This window comes from Coturnix japonica, chromosome 1, assembly GCF_001577835.2.
Source record: "Coturnix japonica isolate 7356 chromosome 1, Coturnix japonica 2.1, whole genome shotgun sequence".
Taxonomy (NCBI): domain Eukaryota; kingdom Metazoa; phylum Chordata; class Aves; order Galliformes; family Phasianidae; genus Coturnix; species Coturnix japonica.
In genome coordinates, this window is record NC_029516.1 from 11,256,235 (window position 1) to 11,281,588 (window position 25,354).

Below are 25,354 nucleotides of genomic sequence, written 5' to 3' on the forward strand. Positions count from 1 at the left end.
GAGAGGAAGGGAGGTAGGCGGGCTGAAGGCTGAACCTGCACCAACCGCCGGCCGGGAGGGGAGGGGCAAACTCGTTTTGATGAGCGTCTCGCCGAGCCAATGAGAGAGGGAGAGCAGTAAGAGATACCTCCCTGCTGCCCAATAGAGAGCAGCGAGAGGGAAGGGGGCGGGGTTTTCTGTGGCGAAGCGGAGCGGGCGGAGCCGCGCTGCTGCGCGGAGCCGGGTTCGCCGGGGATGCGCCGGGACGGTCCGCGGGGAGGCCTCAGGCCGGGCGGTACGTAGCGGGGACAGCGGGTCCGGGGACACAGCGCCATCGGGGCCCGTCAGGGGGTGGTTCGGTCGTGGGAAGTCCCAGCGAGGCCGTGCCGGGCGGGCCGCTCCAACCCGGCCCTGAGGGAAAGGCCTGTGGTGCTGAGCGCTGTGAGAACACAAAGCCTGAGGGCGGTCAGGGCCCCGGGCTGCCCGAGTCACTGTGAGACATAAGGGCTGGGTTCGGAGTGTTCTGTGGGGTCCGGATCTGCTGCTCCCTGTGGGCCCAGGACCCGCTGGGCTCATCCCGTGGTTCTGGGCTTCGTTCTCCCCTGCGCTCGTTGCTGCTGCGCTGCGAGGCACTGAAAGAAGCCGTGAAAGAAGCCTCCAACGAAGTAAGTGCGTTCTTATAATGGGCCTACGGGAACGTGTCCCATTGCTCAGATACCCACCGAGTCAGCCTTCAAATGACATTTAGTCGTTAGATTTATATGGAGTTGGGCTTCAGTTCTTAGAACTGAAGTAACTTTTGAGCTTTACGTGTAAACACACGTTGTTTTATGTGAGCTTTACGTTGTTAACACAGAGCTGAATGCTGTGTTTAACTTTCCTGTGTTTTCCTTCTAAACAGGACACAATGAGCTAACACAATATTCTAATTATTGTGCTCATCCCACTGAGGTCAGTAGCACTACTTACACAGTGTCTCTCCTCACAGATAATTTTCCTTTCCTGCTAATTACAGCAGTTCTATTAGGAGCCAACAGCGTTTTTATTTTTATACTCTGCCGCTGACATTACTTCAGTGCTTTCACAGAACTAGTTCAGGTGCGTACCAGATTCACACCCCTTTCATAGGGATCTATGTGATAGCTCTCCTCCAGCTGCCTGCAAATACTATTCTTTCTTTCCTTACAAAGTATGGCCACATTCTTCTTGTCATCAAACCCTCCATCACTGCTGTCTGTATACCCAGCTGCCAGATTTTAGGGGGTTTTTTTGGCTTCCTGTGCTTGTACTAGTGCAGGACTGTGAGATCTCAGAGGTACCCTTGGATCTGTTGAATTTTCACCCCTACAACACTCATAAAACTGAGTGGAGCCTTGCAGTCCTTGTCCAGTCGTGCAGGTACATCTCTTAACTACGTAAATGAAAGGCAGCATCACATCCCTTGCTGAGGTTTTCATCTGCTTGTTTAAATTGTGTTACAGGGTGGTTCTGAACCTCATGAAGTGAGCAACTTCCTAACTAAGAAGCCCCATCCAACTTCTGTAGCTTTCATTTTTATTTTGTTTTTACAATAAGGGTGGTGAGGTACTGGGACAGGTTGCTCAGAGAGGTGGTGGATGCCCCATCCCTGGAGATATTCAAGGTCAGGCTGGACAGGCCTCTGGGCAACCTGATCTAATTGTAGATGGCCGTGTTTATTGCAGGGGAGTTGAACTAGATGACTCAAAGGGTCCCTTCCCATTCACATTCTCTTTTCTCCAGAGACAGTTGATAGCACCTTCTTCAAGTATCCAATAACCTGATAGTTCTAAGAGTGTTGAATTTCCTTTTGCCTTGCAGGCACAAGTTTCCAGTCTGCTTCTTTGGTTTCTCAGTTTGCAAATAAGAGGTTCTTCTCCCTGTAGTGTTTGTCACGACGATTTCCAGAGCGAGTTCTCTGGAATATTTTCATGAAGGGAACGTTGAAAGTTTCAGATCACTGCAGTCTTCACTGTAGCCATCAACTTGTACTTGAGGATACTGGAAATACTTTCAAAGAGCAGGAAATACTTAAGGTGGTTTTTAATAGTTGTTCTGTAGTCCTGTCTCCCATCTGGTTTATGTGTGTTCCTGCAGCCAGAGCGATGCTAACTGAACTGCCCTCTGTTTTTTTTTTCTGCCTGCTTAGCAATGTAAATGCTGCTGCTCAGCTCCACCACATCCCTGAGGATGGGTGCCAGTTCTGCTCTTCAGTAACTGGCTTTCATCACACCCGTAGGCAGTCTGAGCAAGCTACAAAAATACTATTTAAAACTTTATTTTCAGTTGTTCAGCTCAAGAAGCTGGCCTGGGGTGACCCGAGGGTCAGGAAGGAGCTGCACTAACAGTAACTCCAACTGAGATGATTTTAGGCTTGGCCAGATCTGTTCTTTAGAACAAATCCCACTTTTGCCCTTTAAGTCAGAGCAAATAAGAAAGTTTGTTGAATCACAAAACAGGTGTCAGAGGGATGATTTTAGTGGCATACAGAATGATTGTCCCCTAGTCTAGTTCAGTATTCTAACGTGGAAAACAAAAACCTAATTAGAAGGGAAATGTTGCTAATAGTTTTCTCCCTGTTCAGGGAGTTGAATAGACTTAGTTGGTGGATCTGGTGAACATCAGTAAGAACAGCAGCCACAGCAGGAGCCAGCAGTGCCTGCAAGGAACAGGGGCTCATCTGCCCCCCTGGGAGCTGGCAGGGAAGGTCAGGTGCTGGGTTCTGTCAGCTGGAACAAAACAAAGTTCAGTTTATCTCAAGCGAAACGATCTTGGTTTTACAGAAGTAATTTTTATTACATCTCTAAATCTCAAATGTTGAAAACAGTTGCTTATGAAGCCTTTTCTAGCATTGTTTCACTGGGATGTAATTATTCATCTTTGTAGTTTGGATGACTAAGGAGGATCATAGTTCTTCCTGTTCCTGCTTTAAAGTTGGTACTTCAGACTCGCAGTGAAAGTCTTCCTGCAGCTGCAGTGGTTAAAAATCTCATTTAGGAATACAGAAACCTTTATGAGTGCAATGGCTGATAAGATTTGTTCCTGTTTTTCTTTCATCATGACTACACTGCAATTTAAACATACTACCAGGCCAATGAATGGAAGTATTCCTATCAGCCAGTGCCTGCACGCTTTAGATACCTGCCACAAAACAAGCATTTTCCATAACCCTCAGTATTTTAAGAATGCTGTTTGACAGAAGGAGGTGATAGTAGCACTTACTGGGTCATTTCAGCTGTAGACTGCAGGATTGTTCAGATAGTTTGTTATTTGTGCTTATTAGCAGGCTTGTATTTTAATGGGATCGCTTACCACAGAAAGGGAATTGTTAGCTTTATTTTCAAGTATGAGCTAAGAGTACTTTGGTACAGGAGGAAAACAGCTCTGAACCATGTGCTCAATATAGAAAAACCTTTAAGTGAGGTTGATAGCTAACCTAAGTGAGAGGTAGGTGACACAGCTGAGCTAAGGCACTAGGACTGGGGAACCAGCAGAGAGCATGTCACTGAGAAGGGGAGCTCTGAAGGAAATGCCAGGACACAGTTTGCACTGATGCAGACGGTGGGAAAACCAGTTGGCCTGTGCACAGAGTACGTCTGGTGGTTGTGCAGTGACAGCTTTTGATGGCCCTCCTCTGTTTTGTTTTGTTAGGTTGCTGACCACTTGCCAGACTTCCTCTCCAAGCTGTTTAAATGAGAATGTCCCTGGCACAAAGAGTACTACTGACATGGCTTTTTACGTTACTCTTCCTCATCATGCTGGTGCTGAAGTTGGATGAGAAAGCACCATGGAACTGGTTCCTCATTTTCATTCCAGTCTGGATATTTGATACTATTCTTTTAGTTATGTTAATTGTAAAGATGGCTGGACGTTGCAAGTCTGGCTTTGACCCTCGCAATGGCTCCCAGAACATCAAGAAGAAAACCTGGTATCTCATTGCAATGCTGCTTAAATTAGCCTTCTGCCTTGCACTCTGTGCTAAGCTGCAGCAATTCACCACAATGAAACTAGCCTATGTATTTATCCCATTGTGGGCCTTGCTTATTGGGGGTATGATTGAACTCGGCTACAATATTTTCTATGTAAGAAGAGACTAAGCTGTACGTGGCTCTCCCGTCGGAGATTTGGTACTGATTTGCTGGATTACTGGTTTTGCTACAGATGTGATCCCTAAACCAGAATGCCTCCTAAGGAAACATGCTGGAGACGTGACCTGTACCAGGCTGAAGACCAGACTTGTACCATTTTTTATTTTAAAATGGTCAAACCTTCTCTTGTAAATAAAAGTATTTGTTCCAAATAAGGTGTTTTAACATGCTTGTTCGTTATATGGAATAAAGTTAAGTCTTTTCCCATGCAGACAGGTACCAGAAGGAACCACAGCCATTCTATACCACTGAATAACCCTGTTCATTTTTATGATGTCCTAAATTTAAGAGTCAGCAACAAATGGAAGCCACTAAAAAAGAGCAACAAAGGAATAAAGTAACTTAGCGTCATCTTTCTGACATAAGAATCCTCTTTTAGTATAAAAAACCTGAAACTAAATTGAGTTCTTAAATGCTGGAACATAAACAATACATTCACCTAGGGAAAAAGTTAGTAGCTCAACTACGCCAGCAGCCTAACATTGAGAAGAGGAAGACTGTGATGATTACAGTCAGCGCTCCTAGGGAGAAGTCACTTGTGCTTTAAGATTAGACTGCAGCTGCTGTAATAATTCATTTCTACCTGCAGGAAGTGGTATTTTAAGGAAAAAGATGTTATTTTTGGCGCTTCCGGTGGCACAGTGGTAGGAATGCCGCTTTGCAACACCAGAGGCCCAGGTTTGAATCCCCCCTGTGGCGCAAGTGGTAGAAGTGCCGCTCTGCTACACAGGAGGCTCGAATCTTGGGAGTTGGACTCGATGATCTCTAAGGTCCCTTCCAACCCGCATGAGACTGTGATACTGTGATTTTTAATGTTGTGGTGTATTAAATACGCAGAGGTGAGGCTATGTCTTTTTGGAGCATCAGCAAACACAAATGGGAGCAGAAGTACTTCTTCACATAACAAATACAATGAATGGGACTTCTGGGAAGAACCGAACAAGAATCCTATATGCTCTTCCAGGAATCAGGATAACATCAAATTCAAATCTAAGAGCTTCTTAGGACATCATCATACACTGAACGTGCTGATCCATTTTCTGGGTACAAAAAAGTTTTCAGTGAGTGAAAAGAGCTCGTTACTGCTGAGGTAACAGCGATCAATGACATTAAAATGCCTCGCGGGAAAAATATTAACTAGTTGTGTTCAACGAAGTGTCCTCTAAAAAGGAAAGGTCATCTTCCACCCATAGATTTTTTTGCTTGCTCTTCAGTCATACAGACAGACGTGGAATAAATACATGGGAAGCTGAAATAAGCCAAGAACTTTTCTTCCCTTCAGAAGGAAAAAACCAATTGAACAACACATTTTCATTCCTTCGGTAGCGGCGTTCCCCTTTGGGAGGTATCCCTGTTTCCCACTAAGCTCTGAAAAAACCTTCAGCAGTGCCTGCGTGTTCAAGTCCTGCCCACTCCTGAACAGGCTTTGGCATCTTTGTGAGTTTGAAGTGAAAACAGCACCGCAGCTGGGCATAGCTGAGGGAGGCTGGGGGCAGGAGGAAGGGCATTCACCTCAGCGCAAGCTCCCCAGCCAGCCTGCTATGGGAAACAAGTGCACATACATACATGATGCACGGAGCAGTCTGTGCACCTTCTCTGGCTCCCATGGCTGGGATGCGTTCTCTGTTATGTCCCATGGCTGGCAAGTGAGGCTTCATACAAAAACGTTTATTGGATGCCTTAAAAAATAATGGAAAAGGTGAAAATTATGCTAAGACCAACCAACCTCCGAATCATGGTAAACTTGTATGTGCCGCTTGCTGCAAACACATAACCAGCATCTGAACTTAGGTGACGGGGTCTCAGTCCTGAATAAGGCTTGATGGAGAATATGACAGAATCACCTTGATACAGCATCTTAGGGCACCAAGTGTAAGAGCGAGCGTACACAGCCTTTCCACATCTGAAGATAGCACAAGCAGCAAAAAAGCCAAAACCCCTCCTGCTCGGAAGTGCTTTCCTCACTGAAGCTTCTGATGTTAACAGATGGTTGTAACTGATGGAAGAACAGGAACCAGCCTCTTTAGGACCTGCTATATTACAAGGTGAATTGCAAAAGTGACTGTGCCTCCTTAATAAATCCGCTCTAGCTCACAGATGCACCTACTATTACCTGGAGTTTGGCATCTCCAGTTTACTAGGACTGAGCACAGTTGTTCCAAATTCTTTTCACTGGTGACAGGACGAGGGGAAATGGCCTTAGGTTGCATCAGGAGGGGGTTCAGGTTGGGCGTCAGGAAACACTTTGGAAAGGGTTGTTAAGCACTGTAACAGGCTGCCTAGGGCGGTGGTTGAGTCACCATCCCTGGATGTGTTTAGAAACCAATTGGATGTGGTGCACAGGGACATGATTTAGCAGAGGGCTTTCACCCAGGGTAGTATGGTTGGGTTGTGGTTGGACTCGATGATCTTTGAGGTCTTTTCCAACATGATCGAGTCTATGATTCTAAATCTCAGAATTGCTGCCTACTCACACATTTTTTTTATTGTTTCAGGGGAGATTTTGTTCTTCATGCATTTTTAAGGGTTTACTTAAAAACCTTGAAATAAATTTCTGATTCGAAATGCTGGAGCAGCACTTTCCTCCCGCTGTCCTGCATAGCTTATGCACAACTTAATTCATCACAAGACATTCTTAGGATGCAGACACCTGGAAGCACTGAGTTTTGCCAATTCCTTCTTGGTCCTGTCAGAGGTACTTTGATGAGAGGAATATCCCTTTTGATTTGGTACTTCACATTGGTTCTAACGCTGATTTAGAGCTGCTGCTGCGATACCTTCATACCCTTCTGCCTTTTTCTGCTATCAGAACTTCATTCGGAAAAATCCAATACAAAGCTCACCATGACTCTTCAGAAGCTGTTGCGGGAATTGCAGCTGTTTCTAATCACCATTTTCTCAAAGGCATTGGTTACAGCACTGAACCAGGATGAGCACTTCTCACACTTCCTTACATTTACGCTTATCTCCTCATCATAAAGTGAAACATAAAGGCAGATTTGATAAAGCATCAGGGAGCACAGAAAGCTGATGCTGAAATGGCTCATCCTGAATTGCCACAAGTCACACCCAGTTACATGGTGGTACAGATGACAACGCCTATCCCAGTTATGTGTCACAGCTGTGACGGGGAGCCGGGGGACAGATCTGCTTCAGAAGGCAACTGAAAAGTTTTGTCTTCTGAAATGAAGCATTACTGATCACATGCTGATGACTGACATATAGATGATATATATACTGATAGCATATATATGGTGACATTCTAGATCATTTATTTCTATTCAAATCATTCATACAAGCTTGAACACTTCAGCATGCATTATAGATGAGTATCTGCTTTTGTCAGATTCAGGAAAATAAATACTCAATGCACACGTGGAAAAGACCATGAAACTAAGTTTTCCCATTACTTATTCATATTGCTTTTCTTGATTTGTCAGCACAAAGTTCTCTGTTCTTGTACTTGGAAGATACAGTTGTGCAACATACATCCCCAACTTGAACCTGAATGCATACAGGCATTCCAAACGTACTGCTTGGCACGGATGACAACATTCAAAGCAAGATAGCACAGGGCTGAGTTACGGGATGATTTAAGGGATGAAAGCAGTACTATTTCTGACAAATAAACACAGTAGTACAGAAGCAAAATCTTTATCTCAGGGAAATTTTCACATTTGCCCAATAGAAAAGTAGGTCTAATTGGCAAGGTTTTCTTCTTGAGACTCTGCAGAGCGCCATTCTCAGCTAACTGCCCTATGATACAGCCAGGTCCAAAACACACAAAGTCCATGGAAAGCAGCCCTTAAAACACAAGCCTGTCCTCTACAACACACCACATTCTCGTTCAGGTGAAATGGAAATCAGTCAGTAGAAATAAACGTATCAAAATAGTTACTGAAAAATAAAACTTGATAAAAATAGAACTTTAATCTGCTCCTTTAATCACGGCATCAGAATCACATCCATACACCAAATGTTGAAGGAGTATTTAGGACTAATGACCTCATCAGAAGGCTGTCTATCAGCGTGACCAGAATACAAGGCAACCAGTGGTTCCCTGGCACTTGGGTACAGACCAGCTCTAAAGCAGAAGCGATAACAGCATCACAGTACAAAGGAACACAGTGGCCCAAATCTAATAACGAGATTGGGGAAGTCCATATCCCAGTGAGTCTAACAGGACTAGCACCTAGATACCATGAAGTTAACCACTGCTGTGGGGTGAGAAGCTGCACACACAGCAGAATTGTTTCTATTCTTTAAGCAAAATGAAATGACTGACCAATGGGAGTCAAAGGTTCCCAAGTGTTCATGTGTGGAAACTCAGTGGGATCGGCACAAATCATCAGCATTGCCGACTACACAGTTCTTAAAGTGCGTTTCATCCACCTAGTAAGGTACCAAATAAACGAGCATTACAGGTACTCACAACCCAGGAAAGCATTTTGAACAGTGTCTTACACAGCAAACAAAATCAGAAGCCATCCTTCCCATTTATGACTCGCACACATTCACAGTGGGCTCAGAGGCGCTGGCTACCTACAAGTGAACTCAGCTTCATCCAACCACCACGACAACGCATTTGCAGCTGAGAAGCCCACAGAGATGTCTTACCATTTGATCAGAACTAGTACAGCTTTCATCAGTAGGATCAGGTGGTAACCCCTCTCAGAATGGGTCTTTTTCCCATAAGAATAAAGAAAATATGGATTTACTTTTTTTCCCATCAATTCAGCATTCTTATTCACATGCACATATTAGAAAATGGTCTTGTTTGAACAAATATTTTCCTTATGTTTCCTGGAAGACTTCTTCAAGGTTCCAAGTTCATAACATTCTGCCAATCTGTTTCCACAGCAGCGAACCGTTCCACGTTTCCATTCCCTACGTTATCTGCAATGCCAACGTATTTACTGCGCACATGTATTTTTGCTTAAAAATCAATTTTATTCATCACCAAGGAATTCTTTCACAGATGAATACTTAAATCATCACCCTCTGAAATAATACTTTATTTCTAATACTAGATAGAACTAATATTTCCATTAAAGTATTGAAATATTCACTAGAGTAACAAGGAAGGGGAAATCTGCATGCCAGCAGTACCTGTAATGAAAAGGCTGTTTTGGAGTCAATTTGCAGGCATCAGAGGGCCGGGGGGGTGACACAACACCAGTAACACTTGTATGTAACACATGAAGCCAGCTGCCAGTGAGATGCAAAAGCGCCAGTAATTGACGACCACCTGGAGAGCTACTGGTGGGGTCAGTAACAACGCAGCTCTTCGCTACCCACAAAAACAGTGCAGGATGTAGGGAAGCATCTCTAAGGTTCTGCACATCGTGTTGTTAGCTGGGACAGCACGGCAAGCACACGGATGTGACCACCACTGCAGTATGCACACTGCGCCTCACACGGATTTTTCCCATCTGCAGAAGAACGCGGGCCAAAGAGAACTCGAACACCAGAGATTTCAGCCAAAGAACAGTTATAGAAAACTGAAGTCCAGGGAGAAGGAAAAAGCAACAAGCAAAGACTGGTTTCAGTACATCGCAGGGCAGGGAAGATTTATTGCTGGAGCAAAAGTCGGGATGTGAAGCTGATGCATGCGATAAGAGCAGAAGTTATCGCGTAGGACCAGTTGACACCAAAGACTTTTGCCAGACTAATGAACAACACGGGAGCTGAAACTCTCAGAAATCATCCTCCCTCTTGAAAAGCAACCACATCAACATGAATACACCACTGCTAGAGGACAAAGTTTGGCTTTCAAAGCAAGCCAGGTGTATCCCGCTGCAGCCACTCAATGCAAACCCTTGCACGTTTGTGTACAGTGGCAGTTCCAACAGCCATGGGTTGCGTACTGTTCGTGTCCTCTCTTCAAGCTCTGCCTAACAGCCAAGATCTAATTTATCTCAAAAATAAACGGTACATTAAAATTGTAAGAACTGCTGCTACTTCTCTCTTGAAATTCCAAAAGTGACAAAAAATGGGCTTAAAACGTGGGCAGTTCAGAAGCAAAATGTCGGGATGAAGACGTACCTGAGCAGAAGTTTGAGAGCACACCAGCCAAGACCAGAGGGCAGGTTTTCAAGTGGAAAAAAGCTCTACTGTAAGTGTAAAGTCATATTCACGGCACTGTTTTCAATACTGATTCCTTCAGTGCAGAGAGGACCCGCAGAGAAAAGAACAGCCGGCCACCAAGGAGGTGATGTACATATTTCACTAAGATCTGACCAAAAAACAATACTTCAACCAGAATGAATGCTCAGCATATGGATCAGCAGAATACAAATGAGATTCAAAGTGGGAGGGAAAAAGCAGCATCTATCAAGGCCGGCTGGTTTTCATAAAGCTGGAGCTGTCGACTAACAGATCTGAAAAGCTGCGTGCTTGGTAGAAGCTACAACCTGCAGCTCCTCCCTGCTCTGTGATGGCTGGCACAGAGAAAGCGAATGGAAGGCTACAGAATGGCACCGTGTTCAGAAAGCCGGGAGATTGTGAGTGGAAACTTTCAGATTGTCCAGAGAACACAATGGGAGCTGGGAGCACATTTCAAATCGTCACAAAGGCTCAAATCCTTACATGGAACAAATTAACACCTCAAATCTGAGCGTGCTGGAGTAGTAACTTAACACATCACACATGAACCATTTGCTTACGGAGTGAGGGGAAGCGAGATCCCTGAGGCTGCAGATCTGGTAGTCATCCCTTAGCCAGAAGTCATGAAAACAGCAATAAGATTCTGCCACATCCAAGAGATTCATGATTCTATTGCTTCTCTAATACATAATTATGGCTACGTAGGAGTAACGTTTAGCAATTCAAATGCTGATTTAATTAGTAATTCCTCAACAGACCTATTGTAGATTTAAACACATCAGGGCACACAACAGGTAAATGGCTGATTTCAGTGCCAGGCATAAGTACAAAGTAACAAGTTTAACAACCTATGAGCAAGAAACATTCGCACCAAAAGGCCCTGGGATAGCTGAAGTAGACAACACCTGGGAAAGAAAACAACACATCGTTCTATTGCTACAATTGAAGCAAAAGTGATCACTAAGCATATCAAAGGTCTTGGTTTGTGCCTGTAAGGATGTATAATTTTCAAGAAGCTGTAGGGAAAAAAAAAATTCTCCCCCAAACACCTGGAGACTTGAGGAGTTTAGAAATAACAACAGGCCTAGAATCTCAAGTTTTAAATATTTAGTTGAAGGACAGGCTGCAGGGCAGGTTACTGCTGTTTGTAGCTACCTGAAAAAGAAACAGCGTTCAGATGTGTTTGTACTACACAGCAACACGTTACACACAAATAAGTTAAATTACAGAGTGTTTGCCATTACCACATCAGACGCTAGCTAGCCTTGTAACCTCTTCTCTCAGAACACAGGTTAGGAAAACTACAGAGTTCTGTAGAGCAGAGAGAGGTGAACAGTCACACATGGAAACCACTATTATTTTCCTGATGAATCGTTACTTCTAACCTGGGACTCGAGGAATCTTCCTACCAGACACACTGGCCAGTCTACCTGTACTGCCTTGCACTATCAGCACGTGGAACAATCCTGATCCAAACCTGCCTGAGTGAGCGTCAGGCCACTGCTCAAACTGAAGCCAATATAGCTTGAGAAACCAATTAAGAACATTCTTTGTTCTAATTTAGTCAGATAACTGACAGGAGCTTTGCTTTTAAAACATGGAAAGGAACCTATGACTTGTGGCTTGCGCAAGGGGAGGAGATGAGCACAAAAGGAGTTTGCCACCCTGCCCAGCACAGCTACACAGATGCCGGCAGCGCTCCTGGAGCCAGCTGGCGTCCAACCTCCTGACACAGGAAGGCTGCAGGTAACGTTTGTGTCTGTTCCACCTTAACATCTGATGACAGGCTCTGGAGAGCGCCTTTAATGAGCAGCTGTGCAGGGAGGGCTGATCTCACATTCTGACTTGATCTCGGCTGACAAAGAATGCCTCCGCTCTACCTCCATTTGCTGCAGCTCCTCGCTCTGCAACAGAGTGAGGGCATCCTATGCCTTAGTGCAGGTAGGAACAGAACCATCGACAGAGGCAGTTTAACTGAATTATTTTTGCAGACCCAAAAATAAAACCAATCTGTTATTATGAACCTTTATTAAGCGGCTCACGTTTCAGTATAAATCACACTAAAAAGATTTTTAAAAAAGATATTTACACTACAGTGCTGACACATTTAAAATGAAAAAATTGGTATAAATAAGCTCTATGGAAAAGCCTGGAATTGTCAAAAAGAATTCTGGCTCATCTTACAAAAAATATATATGTTAAATGTCAGCTCTACTCTAAAACCTACAACTCAAAATTATTTAAAGACTTCTTTATGTTAAACCTGCAGTGTTTACAGTGCATCTGGCCCTAAGTGCTTTGATACTTCACAGTTATGGACAGGCACTGAGGAATGTTACAAAGCTACATAACTATCTTCTGTAACAGATGCGAAGGCAAGTCACAAACTCGCCTCACAGAACTTATGAATCTTTACATTATTACATCATTAAGTTTAAAAAGGAATTTTAAAACAATATATACAAATTTAGCGCAAAAAATCATCCTCTCTTTGTCCATGCAGTTTTGGATATGAACTATGTTGTCTCGTATCATCCGGATGGACGTGACTGCCGGAGCACAACTTGCCTTGTAAGTCCTTGTTGCCAGGTTCAAATTTGGAATCCATTTCCAACTTAAACGCCGTCAATTCAACCTGATCCAATCTAGTCTGAACATTCTGACCCCTGCTGTCATGGGGTGCCACAGTCTTTTCAGTAAGATCAACATTCATGGGTTCCTCTTTTATTCGGTGAGATGCAATAGGTTCGTGTTTTATCAGCGCAAATTCTTGCTGCAGAGCGTCTGAAAGTTTGGCGTCTTCGGAGGTATTTTTGCTTATTGTACAAATCCTGCTGTCAGTCTGAAGTCCCATAACCGAAGACTTGGGGTCTGCAGAGGTCCCTGCTTCGAGAGTGCTTGCATTTGGGGAAGGCTCTTCTTCCGAATGATACAGCTTGAGCCGGATGTGCCACGCCAAGCTGCACACTGCTGACACTGTTTTGAACTGGTGCACAACATTCCTCGGGATGAAATAGATGTCGTTGTCAAACAACTGAATTCTGGCATATCGAATGCCTTCCCTTCGCAGCTGATTCAGTTTTGCATCATCAACCCACTGGACACACTGAAGGGAAAAAAAAGGAAATAAATTAAGGTTGAAAACTTAATTGGCCTCTGCAAGTCCTCTAATTAATGATTCACAATATGCTTACCTGTGAGAGCGGAGGCTCATGCAAGTCCAACTGCATGCGCTGAACTACCTCTAAGAAGTCCTCAGCATGAAAACAAATTACATCTTTGGTTATACGAGGCTGCTCAGACCTACAGGAAGGCAAGAATTGCTCGGTCAGAGGCTGAAACTAAAATGGTAAAGAGAACAGTAATAAAGGAAAAAGGAAATGGTCTAAAAATAAACTTAGCAGTTCTAACATAAACCACATTTCAGAGAATAAAAGCTGACTAAAATGGCTCGTTCTCAATCATGAGGTCAACGATACCGATTAAATGCATTATCCACTTTTTTCACGTTTTAAACAAGTATTAGTATGAGAAGCAATGAACAGTCAAAGCTCCACACTTCTACTGACCTCCACCTGCCTTGACAAAAGACAGGTGGCTCAGATATGCTAGGCTTACTCTGCCAGCACTTCTTAGTGTGATACAGACATCAGGTACCTCAAAGCACACCATAACAGTAGTGAGACTGCTGCAAGCACTGCTCAGTATCTCAGCCTCACAGCCTCTGTTCAGACTTAAGAATAAAGCTGGTTCTACACTCATCTGCCCCAACACCACTGAGCAGCAAGGAGCAGCACCCTACACACACAGCACCCCCTGGAAATACACCAGTGCTTGTACTGAATTCATAGCTACAGAAGAGCAAGATCTGAATTACAGCTTCCCCAAGTATTCCAACTGTTACAGGAATTCACCTCCAATCCCAGAGCACCTCCCTGAAAAAAGCACCATTCATCTAATAATATCACCAGAGGAATTATCTAGAATTAGTTAACAACGTGCCAGACCAGCTACAATCCTTACCACTTCCCAATCTAAAAATCAAATTCAGTTTTTCTATGTAAACACATAAAACTAAGCTTTGCATGTGGGTTTTGAGGGATTTATCTTTCCCCCCCCCAAAAAAAAGATTTTAAGAAACATCTGTTGATGAGATGCCCTTCCATCTGGCTGCCATGCAGGGACAGCACAGCAGCCGCCTGTCCCTGGGGAGCTTCACCTCTCAGCTGGGCCATGAGTGGGATGTGCTCCCTAAGGCAGGACAGCTCCACGCATTTCTGAGCACAGCACAGCGATTGCTGACCATGTTTTCAGAGTACAAGAAGATAATCGTTTGTGGTTTTAGCATATGTATGGTATTGGTTTTGTCTTAAGAAGCAGGCAGTGATGCAAAGTTCACTGGGATTTTAAATTGAAGAGGTGCATTCATTTGATTCAGGTCATGACCTCAATAAAGGGAAAAAAAAAAACAAAAACAAAAACAACCATCTAACAGTTCAAGCTATTTTCAGAGAAAAAAAGGCCAGGTTCAACTACAGGGAAATTTTTCACATCACATATTTTACTTCCAGTTTTAGGAAGACAGAAACTTCTCACTCCATTTATTTCTACATCCCGTTTCTATATCCTCCTGAAGAGGTTTCCAGCACTGAAAGCAAAAAGTTTAGAAGAACCAGTTCTAATCAGCGGGCTGAAGATACCCAGCAGTTTACTCAGTGTTTGAAGCATTAAGTCAAGACACAGGACAGTAAATGATTTCTCTAATCATTATTTTTCTCCCTGCCTATATACACAAGCAACAAAACGCATTATCAACACTGTACTGCAATCCTACCACAAAACATGGCATTCTTCTCGTAAACACAGAAAATTGCCAGGGAACTTTTAATTCTGTGTTTGTAAACATGATTATTAGCAAAACTACTGTGAGATTTCATTTTGTACAACCTGAAGCAAGTGAAATGATCATAAAACACTCATATGTCCAAAGAGACTTTTAATCCAAACTAAGAGGTGCCCTGGGCACAGTCAGCCACCACTTCCATAGTCAGACCAGGAGTACAAGGGGTTGTAAGGCTTCCTGCTTAAATCCTTTAAAAACATCCATGTAAGCCAGACATGTAATTACCACTTGTATCACTTGAGTAGTAACAACAGTTTTACAGTCCTAATGACTTGCAGGAGGAATTGAACTGATGCTGCATGCCCAGAGAGAAAGAAAAAGAATGTCCATCTTGTAACAGTGCAGTCCCTTCATAAAACTGATACGGACATATTATCCTTATTTTCCTTCTCAAAGCAGTTGGCAAACACAGTTTTATATAAAATTATTCATGGTAAGGTAATCTGTCCACATAAATGTCCAGTTGTAGGCACTGAAGAGTCCCTCAAATACTAAAACAGACACATTTCGCCCAAGAAGTACCCAAGCAAAACAAGCCCGCACATCACCCCTACTAGCTCTGCACCTACAACATAAAGCATGACTCCTCTTCTTCAGTCCCCTCTGACCACAAAACCCAACATTAACATCTATTAGAACAAGGATTCACATCACAACCACAGCCAGCACTTCCCAAACAGCTCAGCAGCCGAGGGAAGCAATTTCTTATGCTTCAAATGCTTTTCTACACATTTCCCCTACAAGCAGCGAGCAGCTCTTTCCACGCTCAATTCACTCTTACTCTAAATACAAACTAACCTCTCAGTTCAGCAAGTCTTGGAATTGCTTTATTTTCTCCCGAGAAAGAAAATATGTTAATATAAGGTATCTGCTTGTTACAACATGCGTTTTTATTTCCACAGCGCCCTCAGCACTCCTGGCGTATCTCCAAGTTCCACTTTTGTTGTCAATACAGTTTTCAAAGTTCCCACACACAATGGCTTCATTTAGTATAAAACACTCACAGTTTACAAGCTACTAAAGATAACAGCTGAAATTATTTTAACGTGCTGCGTTAAAGTAATGGTGTCTCATTATACAAAAGAAACTAAACAGGGCTTATAAGTGCGGCGTGGTGCCTTTTCAAAACTCTACTGACAGGTGGAAAGGGAAATAAGTTACCATGTAGGTCAAATAAATCATATTTATTCCATCAATTGTGTTATATTTTTCTCTCTTCTACAGAGAACCATGTGGAATCACCACAGATGGAAGAGACCTCTAAGATCATCCAGTCCAACCACCCACCTACCGCCAATATTCCCCCACTAACCCATGTCCCTCAGTGCCACATCTCCATGTTTCTTGAGCATCTCCACAGATGGTGACTCCACCATCCCCCTGTGCAGCCTGTAGCCCAACTCCTGCTCTGCTGCCACTCCCCAGCCTTAATTCACTCTGGCTTCTCACAACCAGAACAAGCTGGGATTTTGAAGCTCCAGCCGTCATGAACCTGACAAGGAAGTAAACTGTAAAATCTCAGAGTCTGAAGTGAAAACACATTAACTTCTGAGCAATCAAGTTCTTTCCCAGCAACAATTATTTCCTATCTCAATTAACTCCTGCACTGTAACACAAATCTGCATGATCTCATCCAAAGGGAGTTCTGGGCAGGAATACAGAAAGAGCAGAAGGTGGTTCTATTTAAGTATACAAAGGTAACCTCCAAAACTAAGGTCATTCCCCCAAACCAAGGTCAGAAGTTCCTGAAACAATGACTCTTTGTTCTGGGCGACGGAGCCCACGTGCTTTTGGGGTTTCTTTATTCAGTCAAAATGTAAATAGCTTCTAACAAGATACATTTATTTCCTGAATCACACATGGGAATTTCACAGAGACGCTCAAGACCACCACACAGCCTCCAAGAAGATTCTTCTTAGGAAATCTACCATTAATGAATGAGAGTTACAGCAGCCATAATTTTAAAGTAAGAAAAGTAAGTTTTGCTCATTTCCAGACAACACACAGAACCACCAAAACGAAGGCCTCCATCTGCACCTCTGAAGCAGAAATCCACCTCAATGTGCACATTACTTAAATTAAAACAAAGTGCAAAGTATCATTTACACCCAACATCAACTTAATTACAGCGATTCAATCATAGCTATTAAACTGCTGCTGCAAGGCACCTTTCCAGTTTCAGCCACACTGCAAGGCTGTACACAACTTTTTGAAGGGCAGACAAGCACAGCTTGTGCAAAGAGATACAGAAAAAAACCCAGTTATCTACAAAGTATTATTTAAATACCTCTAACACTAGATTAGCCTATTCAGTGCTCGATCTCCTGATAATAAATGGAAATCGATGCAAATATTTTCCAGATGCCTCGCTGAGTAAGTCAGTCAACACATACCACTCTCCACAGTGCACAGCCTTCAACACTCCCACAGCAGCTGTAGTCTGTCGTTCGAAACCTTGTCCTATGTGATCTGCATGGGCTCGTGTCCGGTCTTCAAACAGCATTTCACGTGGTTCACTGGTTCGAGGTAGGTACTGCAAGTTTTTTATTTCATTGGTAGTTCTATAGAAGAAAAATAGTGTTGGTGATACAGAAATTTCCCTTACTTACCTGATATCTACCCACAGCCAACAGGACAGTGAGAATATACAGGCAAATGAGAAAGACAGTAACCCTTACAGCAAACAAAACACTTAACGAGCTGAGCAAAAATCAGGATGTGGTGCAAATAAAATTAGCCAGGTTCCTAAGTACATCAAAAGGCCCCGATGACTCAGACTCTCTCATCTACATGCCCTGACAAAACACCCCGAAGTTTCATATTCAAGGTTAGGCCTGGGCCTTCAGGCTGACCTGAGCCATGCTATAAGAGCATTCATCTACTCCACTAACAACGCCTGCAACAGTTTGATAAACACTGCAACCCATTCTCAAGCAGCTTTTACCATTCCACTGAACAGTTAGAAAACACGTATGCGTATTTAATTCCACATTATAGAACTAGGAATGAGAAGCAAAAAGACTATTTCCCCAAAGTTTAATGAACATGGAGGACACAACACAGAGGTGAGCAGTGATACAAGGCCTTTTCCTGTGTCCAGCTTGAGTCTGCACTGTGTGCCACAAAATATTTCTTTCAAGAGCTACTTAAAATGCCAGGTTGGAAGTGACACCTAGAGAGCATGCGGTCTGCCTTCCCATGCACAACTACAGCAGGTTGCTCAGGTCTCCAGTCAGTTCTGAGCAACTCCGAAGGCAGAGACTGCACAAGATCTGGAGAACCTCTTCCAGGGTTCAACTGCCCATACAGTAAAGGGGTTTGGTTCTGTTGCTCTTCTGGGTGAAGTTTGCCTGGCCCCAGGAGCTCCTGCATGCCCCGTCTGTTCAAAATGTTCCTTATTCCAATTCACTTCCACTGAAGGCAAACAGCCCTCGTTCCAGACCCTCCAATTGTCTTCGGGACCTGAGAATACTGGAGACCAATCTTATCAGCAAAGAGCAGCACAAAGAAAGCGTTGAGTTAGCTTGCTCTTTGTGTCTCTATCACCTTCATTTCACTATATTGTAAATTCATTGCATGAGGAAAATGAGGAATATTCAGACGGTAACCTTAAATTCTTCTTACAGCTCTAGAGAGAACGAGCAGTGTGACTGGCCAGACAGTAAACAATAAAAATACTAAAAAACCAAAAACCACACTATGACCAACCAGAACAACTCTTGTAAAGCAAAGCAACTTAGAAGTATATCTTATGAGATGAACACTTTCAGCAACTTACATTAAGATAACACATAAGCCAGCAAAATGCTTCAAGTAAAATGAATTTTAACCAATGAATACCAACCAAACACTTAACAAGCAAAACATTTCAACATACCTCTTCCTTTTGAAAGGTGACTTTGGCATGTCAGCCACGGGGATCATCTGCTCTCCTGGACGTACCCACATAATGGGACCATCATCACTGTCTTTACGACTCTCTAATTTTAAACTAGAAAGTGTTCCCCATGGCAGTGTACACTAATGGGAAATACAAGGCACAATTTTGAAGTTAAGTATACTTATTTTAAAGTAATTCAAGTAGTCTTTATCTGTCACAGTGAACAGACTTATTACGCAACTCAGTTATCTAAGTGAAGTTCAAAGCACAATCACCTGATTTTAACATTACCAGAGCATCGTCCCCCTTCACCCACCCTATTCCCTTCTGTCCTTACTTTTAAGAAGGGTGATTCTTCCAACATATCAAGGAATTCAGGAAAGTAATCCCCCACTTCCTCATCAACTGCTCCAACCAGGCTGATCTGTCTCATTGGGCCAGCTCTATACGTACCATGAGAGTATGTTCTTTTTACCTATAAGTAGAATATGACAGTTAAAGTTACACTGAGGTCAGTATCACTTCAAGTCCGCATTCAACAAACACCTTTAATCTGTGCTTACGTTTTCTGATCGATATCAAGTTCTACACAAACCCTCATTATACCTAAGATTATTAAGAATTCAATTACTAAAAGTCAGCGAAGAAAAGCTCCTATTAAAGATGTATGACAATCGTGCTTTCCATATCTCAAGTCTGAATGCAAGGCTGAGTGAATGTTATCTTTCAAGAAAATAATATTCCAAAAGCAGTAACTGTGAAAGACTATTCAAGTACAATCTAACCAGTTAAATAATAAACATTCTTACCTTGATTACCTGATCTGCATATTTAACTGAGGTCTAATCCAATTTTTAGTTTTTCCTGTAAGTTATGCAGCATCCTGAGATCATTATGATATGAGATCATTACATTCTGAATAGTTCCTCTGCCAATCATCCTCTCCAATACAGCCACTCTGTGAGTCCACTAACTGGACTAACTTTGCAGTTAGTGAAGTCAAGGCCCACAAAGGGCTGATACAGGAAAAGAGAGAATGACAACCACTCATTTATGTGCTAAGACTTCTTCCTCTCTCCTCCCACTTTAAGGGCCGTAGCATTCACCACTCACAAAAAAGAAACTTCTTAAAACTCAAACAGAAACACAGCATTAAGGTCGTTTTGTTTTCAAGTAATCTTATCTGCCTTATTACATGAATAAAATACTTAAGCACAAGACTGATCAGGATCACTTCCTCTTCTGGTTTCCTATTTAACAGGCTAAACAACACAGCAGTATTATCAGATGAAATATGACCGAGATCAAAACAGAGGGAAGAGCAGATGGATTACTGCACAAACAAGTACAGCATTTCTCTTGCACTGCATCTCCACGCGTTCAGCATCCAAAGCAAGGAAACAAAAAAGGCGCAGGGAAAACAATGAAGAACAGCTTAATTATGGTCCTCACCCAAACAGACTACTAAAATTCCCAGTAACTACAGCAGGGCAGAGGATAATTAGCAGCGACTCCAGAAAAGACTAAGCACACAGCGCAGAACAATACTGTGCCCTCCTTAGAAGCTACACTGATGTAACAAGATGCCTCTCACAAACTGAGAGCCAAACCCTCTTCCAATCAACTCGGTCACACGCACACAGGCCACAGAGGACAGACAAACAGTAAGACTCTACAAAATGTCTGAGTTAATGTGATGGCAAACCATGAGAGCCATATTGAGAACAGCAGCGTTCCCCCGTTCCCCGAATCTTTCATCATAAATTCCTGCAGCTCTCTTGCGCTGACACTGCTGCCTTCATTACAAAACAACAGCAAATACTCATTTCTGTTGAGCCTCCACCAGTCAGTCCTCAGCTGTCTGCACCGGCACTAAGTGGCAGGAGCTCACGGGATGAAGGTACTTGGATACATAAGATAAAGACGCTTTCCATTTATGGCTTACTGGACAGATCCATACTACAACACTTTCTGAAGGTACAGACAGCCATAAACGTATCAATCACAGTTTATTGATAAACCTAACATGCAAGTGGATGGGTCTTCCACTGGCATAAGTAGCTTAGCATTTTCAGCATTCTGCCTCTCTATGTCAGAATACTGAGCTGGCATTTGCATTAACATCCTTGGATTTTATTTATTTTAAGAAAGAGATATAAATAAGAGGCATGCCATAACAATGAATGCCTGGCCAGAAAGAACACCAAGTCTGCCAACGGAGGAAGAAGCTGGCAGTGAGCATTCTCTTCTGAAGTAGCTCCAGCTCTTCACTCTCTTCCACTGTGTCCTCCTGCAGCAGCACGCCTGCTCTGTGGTTCAGAGCTGCACTGAAGCACACAGTGACTTTCAGCTGCTCTTGAGAATCTGCTATCTCATCTCTCTCCCGTGACACAATTAGAACAGAAAAGTTCATATAGAAAGGACCTTGGAAGAGCGTTTAGCCCAACTGCAGGACTGAACTCCAGACTCAGGGCATGGGCTGAGTACTCTGAAGATCACTGGGCAGACTACTAAAGAAGTCATTGAGAACCTCAGCCTTAGTGGTGATGTTCCTTGTCACATCCAATAAATGATGGAGATTCTCCTTGGTCCTCCTTTTGTTGTCAATGTATTTGTAATAACATTTTCAATTACCTTTAACAGTGCTGGCCAGATAAGTCATTGCTGGGCTTCTGGAACAGGTTGCCCAAGGAGGCTGTGGATGCCCCATCCCTGGAAGCATTCAAGGCCAGGCTGGATGTGGCTCTGGGCAGCCTGATCTGGTGGTTGGCAGCCCTGCACACAGCTATGACATGAGTCCATGATTGAGTCTATGTCTCTGCCTTTCTACTATCCCTTCTGCATATCCTAGCAACACATGTGTACTCTTCCCGAGTCAGCTATTCTTTTTTCCAAGTATGGTAAACACTCTTTTTCCCCCTAGAGTCTCAGCCCTAAAGACCCTTTTGATGGCCCTCAGGCTTCTCACCATGACTTCACTGCTGCCAACTACCAAAAGCGGGTAATAATCAGAAGGTCATCCCAAACCAGAGAGCTTACTAGTAATGTACCTGACCCAGGTCCCAGGGAGACAGCAGACTTCCCCCTGTGTGTCTGGTGAGCCTATTCGGCCCCCGCTCCCTTCAGAGGGAACCATGTATGACAATCACCTTTCTGTTCCATGCACTGGCAGTCTTGACACGAGGAGGTGGCTTGTCAGCCCCAGACAACCCTACAGATCTTCTTCAGCATCCTCACTTAGCTGTCCTTCACATCGCAGAGTCCTGTACCTATTGTGTAAGGGCACCTGGGAAGACAAGGTGGGGGATTTCCCTGCCACCCCAAACAGGGACCTGTCTCCACTCCTCCCCATCTCCTAGGTCCCCTCCTCCTCCAATGACAAGAAAGTAGGGGATCCACCACTACTTGCTTTTCTTGCAGCTATAGCAGCAGGGAGCAGCTCCACTCATCTCCTCCCTCCGTGATGCTCCCAAATCCTTCTACGTCCTCCTTCAGCTGAGCCACCAGAGACGATCATCCACCTCCTCACACCACACACACGGTACACACCACTTCCTAAACACAAGTTTCAGGAGATGCCCTCCAGCATCTTTATTAGAGTACAGCTCCACCAGTGTCCTTTTACAACTGCAGTCAATACTATCACCACACGTACTTCATTCACATCACAGCTGAAATCCTTAATTAATAAAGGACAGACAGTCCAAGTAATAAGAAGCAAGATGCCCTAATATTCTGTATTCCACTGATACAAAAAACAGTGCAGTAGTTGACAAAGAACTCTAACCTTCACATAAAACAATCTTGCCAAGACAAAGTATCTATCACACACCTGTAACTCAAGAAGACCTCTGACAACACTCAGTCTTGGATTCTCTCCAGGTTTCCAGTACATACCTTGAGGGCTTTGTTTGGTTTGTTTTTCCCTCAATACAAAATACCCCAATAAAAACAAGCAACATACATCTCATTTGATATCCATTGGTAACACTGTTTACAAGCAATCTTGAAAGGTAACTTTTATGTGCGGAACACATAATGCAGACTTCTGATGACATTCTGTATGAACTGATTCTCTGTTCAACACCATTTAACAAATGAGAAAAGTTCTGTTTCCATCAAAGAAGCCTCCTGCAGAACCTTACATTGTGAGATAAGCAAACAGCTGGAAGCAATAACAAGGACATCCTCTTTCAGCAGCAAGAGGTGTTAGATGGGCTCTGACAGCTTGTATGACCACACTTCAAATGGTGCAAAACATACAGACTTTGAAGCCCATCTGATCTGGGACAGGATGATGATCCTCACCCCCCATGGAGTAACAAAGCAGGTAGCAAACCAAGAAAGCAAGCTGCAGCAATTCAGTGAGAACTCAAAGTGTGCTCTTCAAGCTGTAAGAGGATAAACACACCACCTGAAACAAACAGGTGGCGAGAGAAGCAAGACACAAACACTTATCCCAGATGCTCTTGGGAGGACGGGGGTAACAAGGTGTTTCAGCCTAAAGATAAAATGGTGAAAAGTATGGATAAATCAAAAACAATCAAGCCAAACAAAAGCAAACCTTTCTTTCAATGACAGGATAGGCATTTTCAAAGGACAGAAATAGAATCTAGTAACTGCAAACAGCAGAGCCATTTAATCACATAAACATCAATACAAAGGGCTCTGCACTTCATTACTAACCAAGGATCTTTCAGCACAGCGTACGCTTATCAAACCTGCAGGTAACACAAAAGCTACAAGCTTGCGACAGGAAAGGATCAAAACAACATCTCTGACAGGGATCTAAATGCACAGGGTGTAATTCAATTTGAAGGAAAGCAAAGAACTATACTTGGATGCATCTACACACACATTTGATTGCATGTAATAATGGAGTGATTCACTTTGCAAGAGCTGCTGCTCTGAAAAAGGCAGGAGTGAACAGCCAGGAGCAATCACTTGGAGCCACCTGAAGCAATCCCCTCATATTCCTTTACAACAGTAATATACCGGGTAGATACTGGTGTTTTGTTTGGCTGTTTTGTAAATTGAATAGTGAAAAGGGCTGACTGAAGAGAGTGTAAAGAGGGAGCAGTAAGAGGGTATCACAGTTAAGGATATAAGGTGTCAAACTTGGAAAACACTAAAAGAGAGGCATGCGGTGGCTGTCTTGTCACTGCTGATGCAAATAAAAGGACTAGAGGGAGGATTAAGGTAAGAGGACAAACAAGAAGATTGTTCACCAGGTTCCCTTGGGAAGCACGGAATCACCTAGATATCTCAGCCAGCACATCAGATAAGCACTTGTCAGATAAGGCTTCAAACAGTCAAGACTTGCCTTGAAGCACAGGAACTGTTTTGTTTTGTATTGCTCAGGATTTCTTCTACCTGCACAAATGATGTTTTCTTTCCAACCAGACTGAAGAGCAGGACAATAAATAAATCAATCAACCCAGTAAGCACTGCTACAATTAAACGTGAAGCGCAAGCTCTGAGGTTTTAGCAGAACACAAAGTTTACACTTACCCAACACCAGGACACAGACATGGTTTCAAAACCTCAAGTAATTCACCTCAACAACACTACTGAGCTTATTTCAAGTGACATAAGCTCCAAGCAGGTGGCAAAAGCTGATCATTTAGGAGCACTCTTCGTAATGCGCCTAAGAACTTGACAAGATTCAAAGCTATTGGGTAACTGATGCAGCTATCAGTGTACAAGGATGCAGGAATCCAGGGATGGACATCCAAACTAATTCCACTTTGTCTAGTTATAGAGCCATCGAGCCTCAGAAATGCTTCACAACAAAACTTATATTAACAACAACAAAAAAAGGATTTATTTTGCAGTGCTTAAGTACAGACCTGAGATGGGCGATGGACAACTCTCCAGTTTCTCTCTCTCTGAAATTTAACAGCTCATTCTGATGAGACAGAACCAATCCCAACTCAAACCTCCCTCTCCTGCGCCCACTGCGACTTGTCTCACAAGCTTCACCCCATTTCCTAATCTCCCAACAAGAGAAAATACATCACTTCTATCTGACGCAGGGGAAAAAGAAATCAATAAAACAGGGTTGAGGCTGACTGAGTAGTAATGAAAGAATCCAGCAGAGGAAAAAAATTGAAGTCACCTCTGATACACCAACCACTCTGATACTTCTGCTCCAGGATTAACTCATTCCTCCTTCTCTGGATTATTCTTTTCATACACTTCAGTCTCTCTAAATACAAGTCAGGTTTGTCAGACTGGTTACACACATCACAAAGAAGTCTCAAAAACAGACAAACAACTTCACCCACTAATGTCAGCCTCATTTCAGTGTTTTAGCTTAAA

General features: G+C 43.2%; 2 protein-coding genes across 9 annotated transcripts in view; one reads left to right on the forward strand and one right to left on the reverse strand.

The window, feature by feature from the left end:
• Nucleotides 1-151: 151 nt before the first annotated feature.
• On the forward strand, nt 152-4,300 carry TMEM60 (transmembrane protein 60). Of its 5 annotated transcripts, none has more exons than XM_015881309.2 (3): nt 177-274; nt 881-930; nt 3,649-4,300. In XM_015881309.2, exon 3 carries the CDS (start codon nt 3,690-3,692, stop codon nt 4,092-4,094), a length of 405 nt encoding a protein of 134 aa, XP_015736795.1. In that variant the 5' UTR covers nt 177-274; nt 881-930; nt 3,649-3,689; the 3' UTR covers nt 4,095-4,300. The 5 variants fall into 5 exon arrangements, with proteins under 5 accessions (XP_015736702.1, XP_015736795.1, XP_015736874.1 ...); XM_015881388.2 differs by lacking the exon at nt 881-930 and adding an exon at nt 968-1,077 and having other exon boundaries at nt 180-274; XM_015881539.2 differs by lacking the exon at nt 881-930 and adding an exon at nt 995-1,077 and having other exon boundaries at nt 185-274.
• Nucleotides 4,301-7,395: 3,095 nt separating this feature from the next.
• The window catches only part of RSBN1L (round spermatid basic protein 1 like), a 44,568-nt gene continuing 26,609 nt past the window's right edge, over nt 7,396-25,354 (reverse strand). For all 4 annotated transcript variants that reach the window (XM_015881752.2, XM_032442338.1, XM_015881676.2 and 1 more), the window contains 5 exons: nt 19,371-19,508; nt 19,031-19,173; nt 17,547-17,714; nt 13,445-13,553; nt 7,396-13,356 (listed from right to left, as the gene is read on the reverse strand). In XM_015881752.2, the coding sequence (XP_015737238.1) occupies nt 12,718-13,356; nt 13,445-13,553; nt 17,547-17,714; nt 19,031-19,173; nt 19,371-19,508 (1,197 nt within the window). In that variant the 3' untranslated portion in view covers nt 7,396-12,717. The remainder of the gene's footprint in view (nt 13,357-13,444; nt 13,554-17,546; nt 17,715-19,030; nt 19,174-19,370; nt 19,509-25,354) is intronic.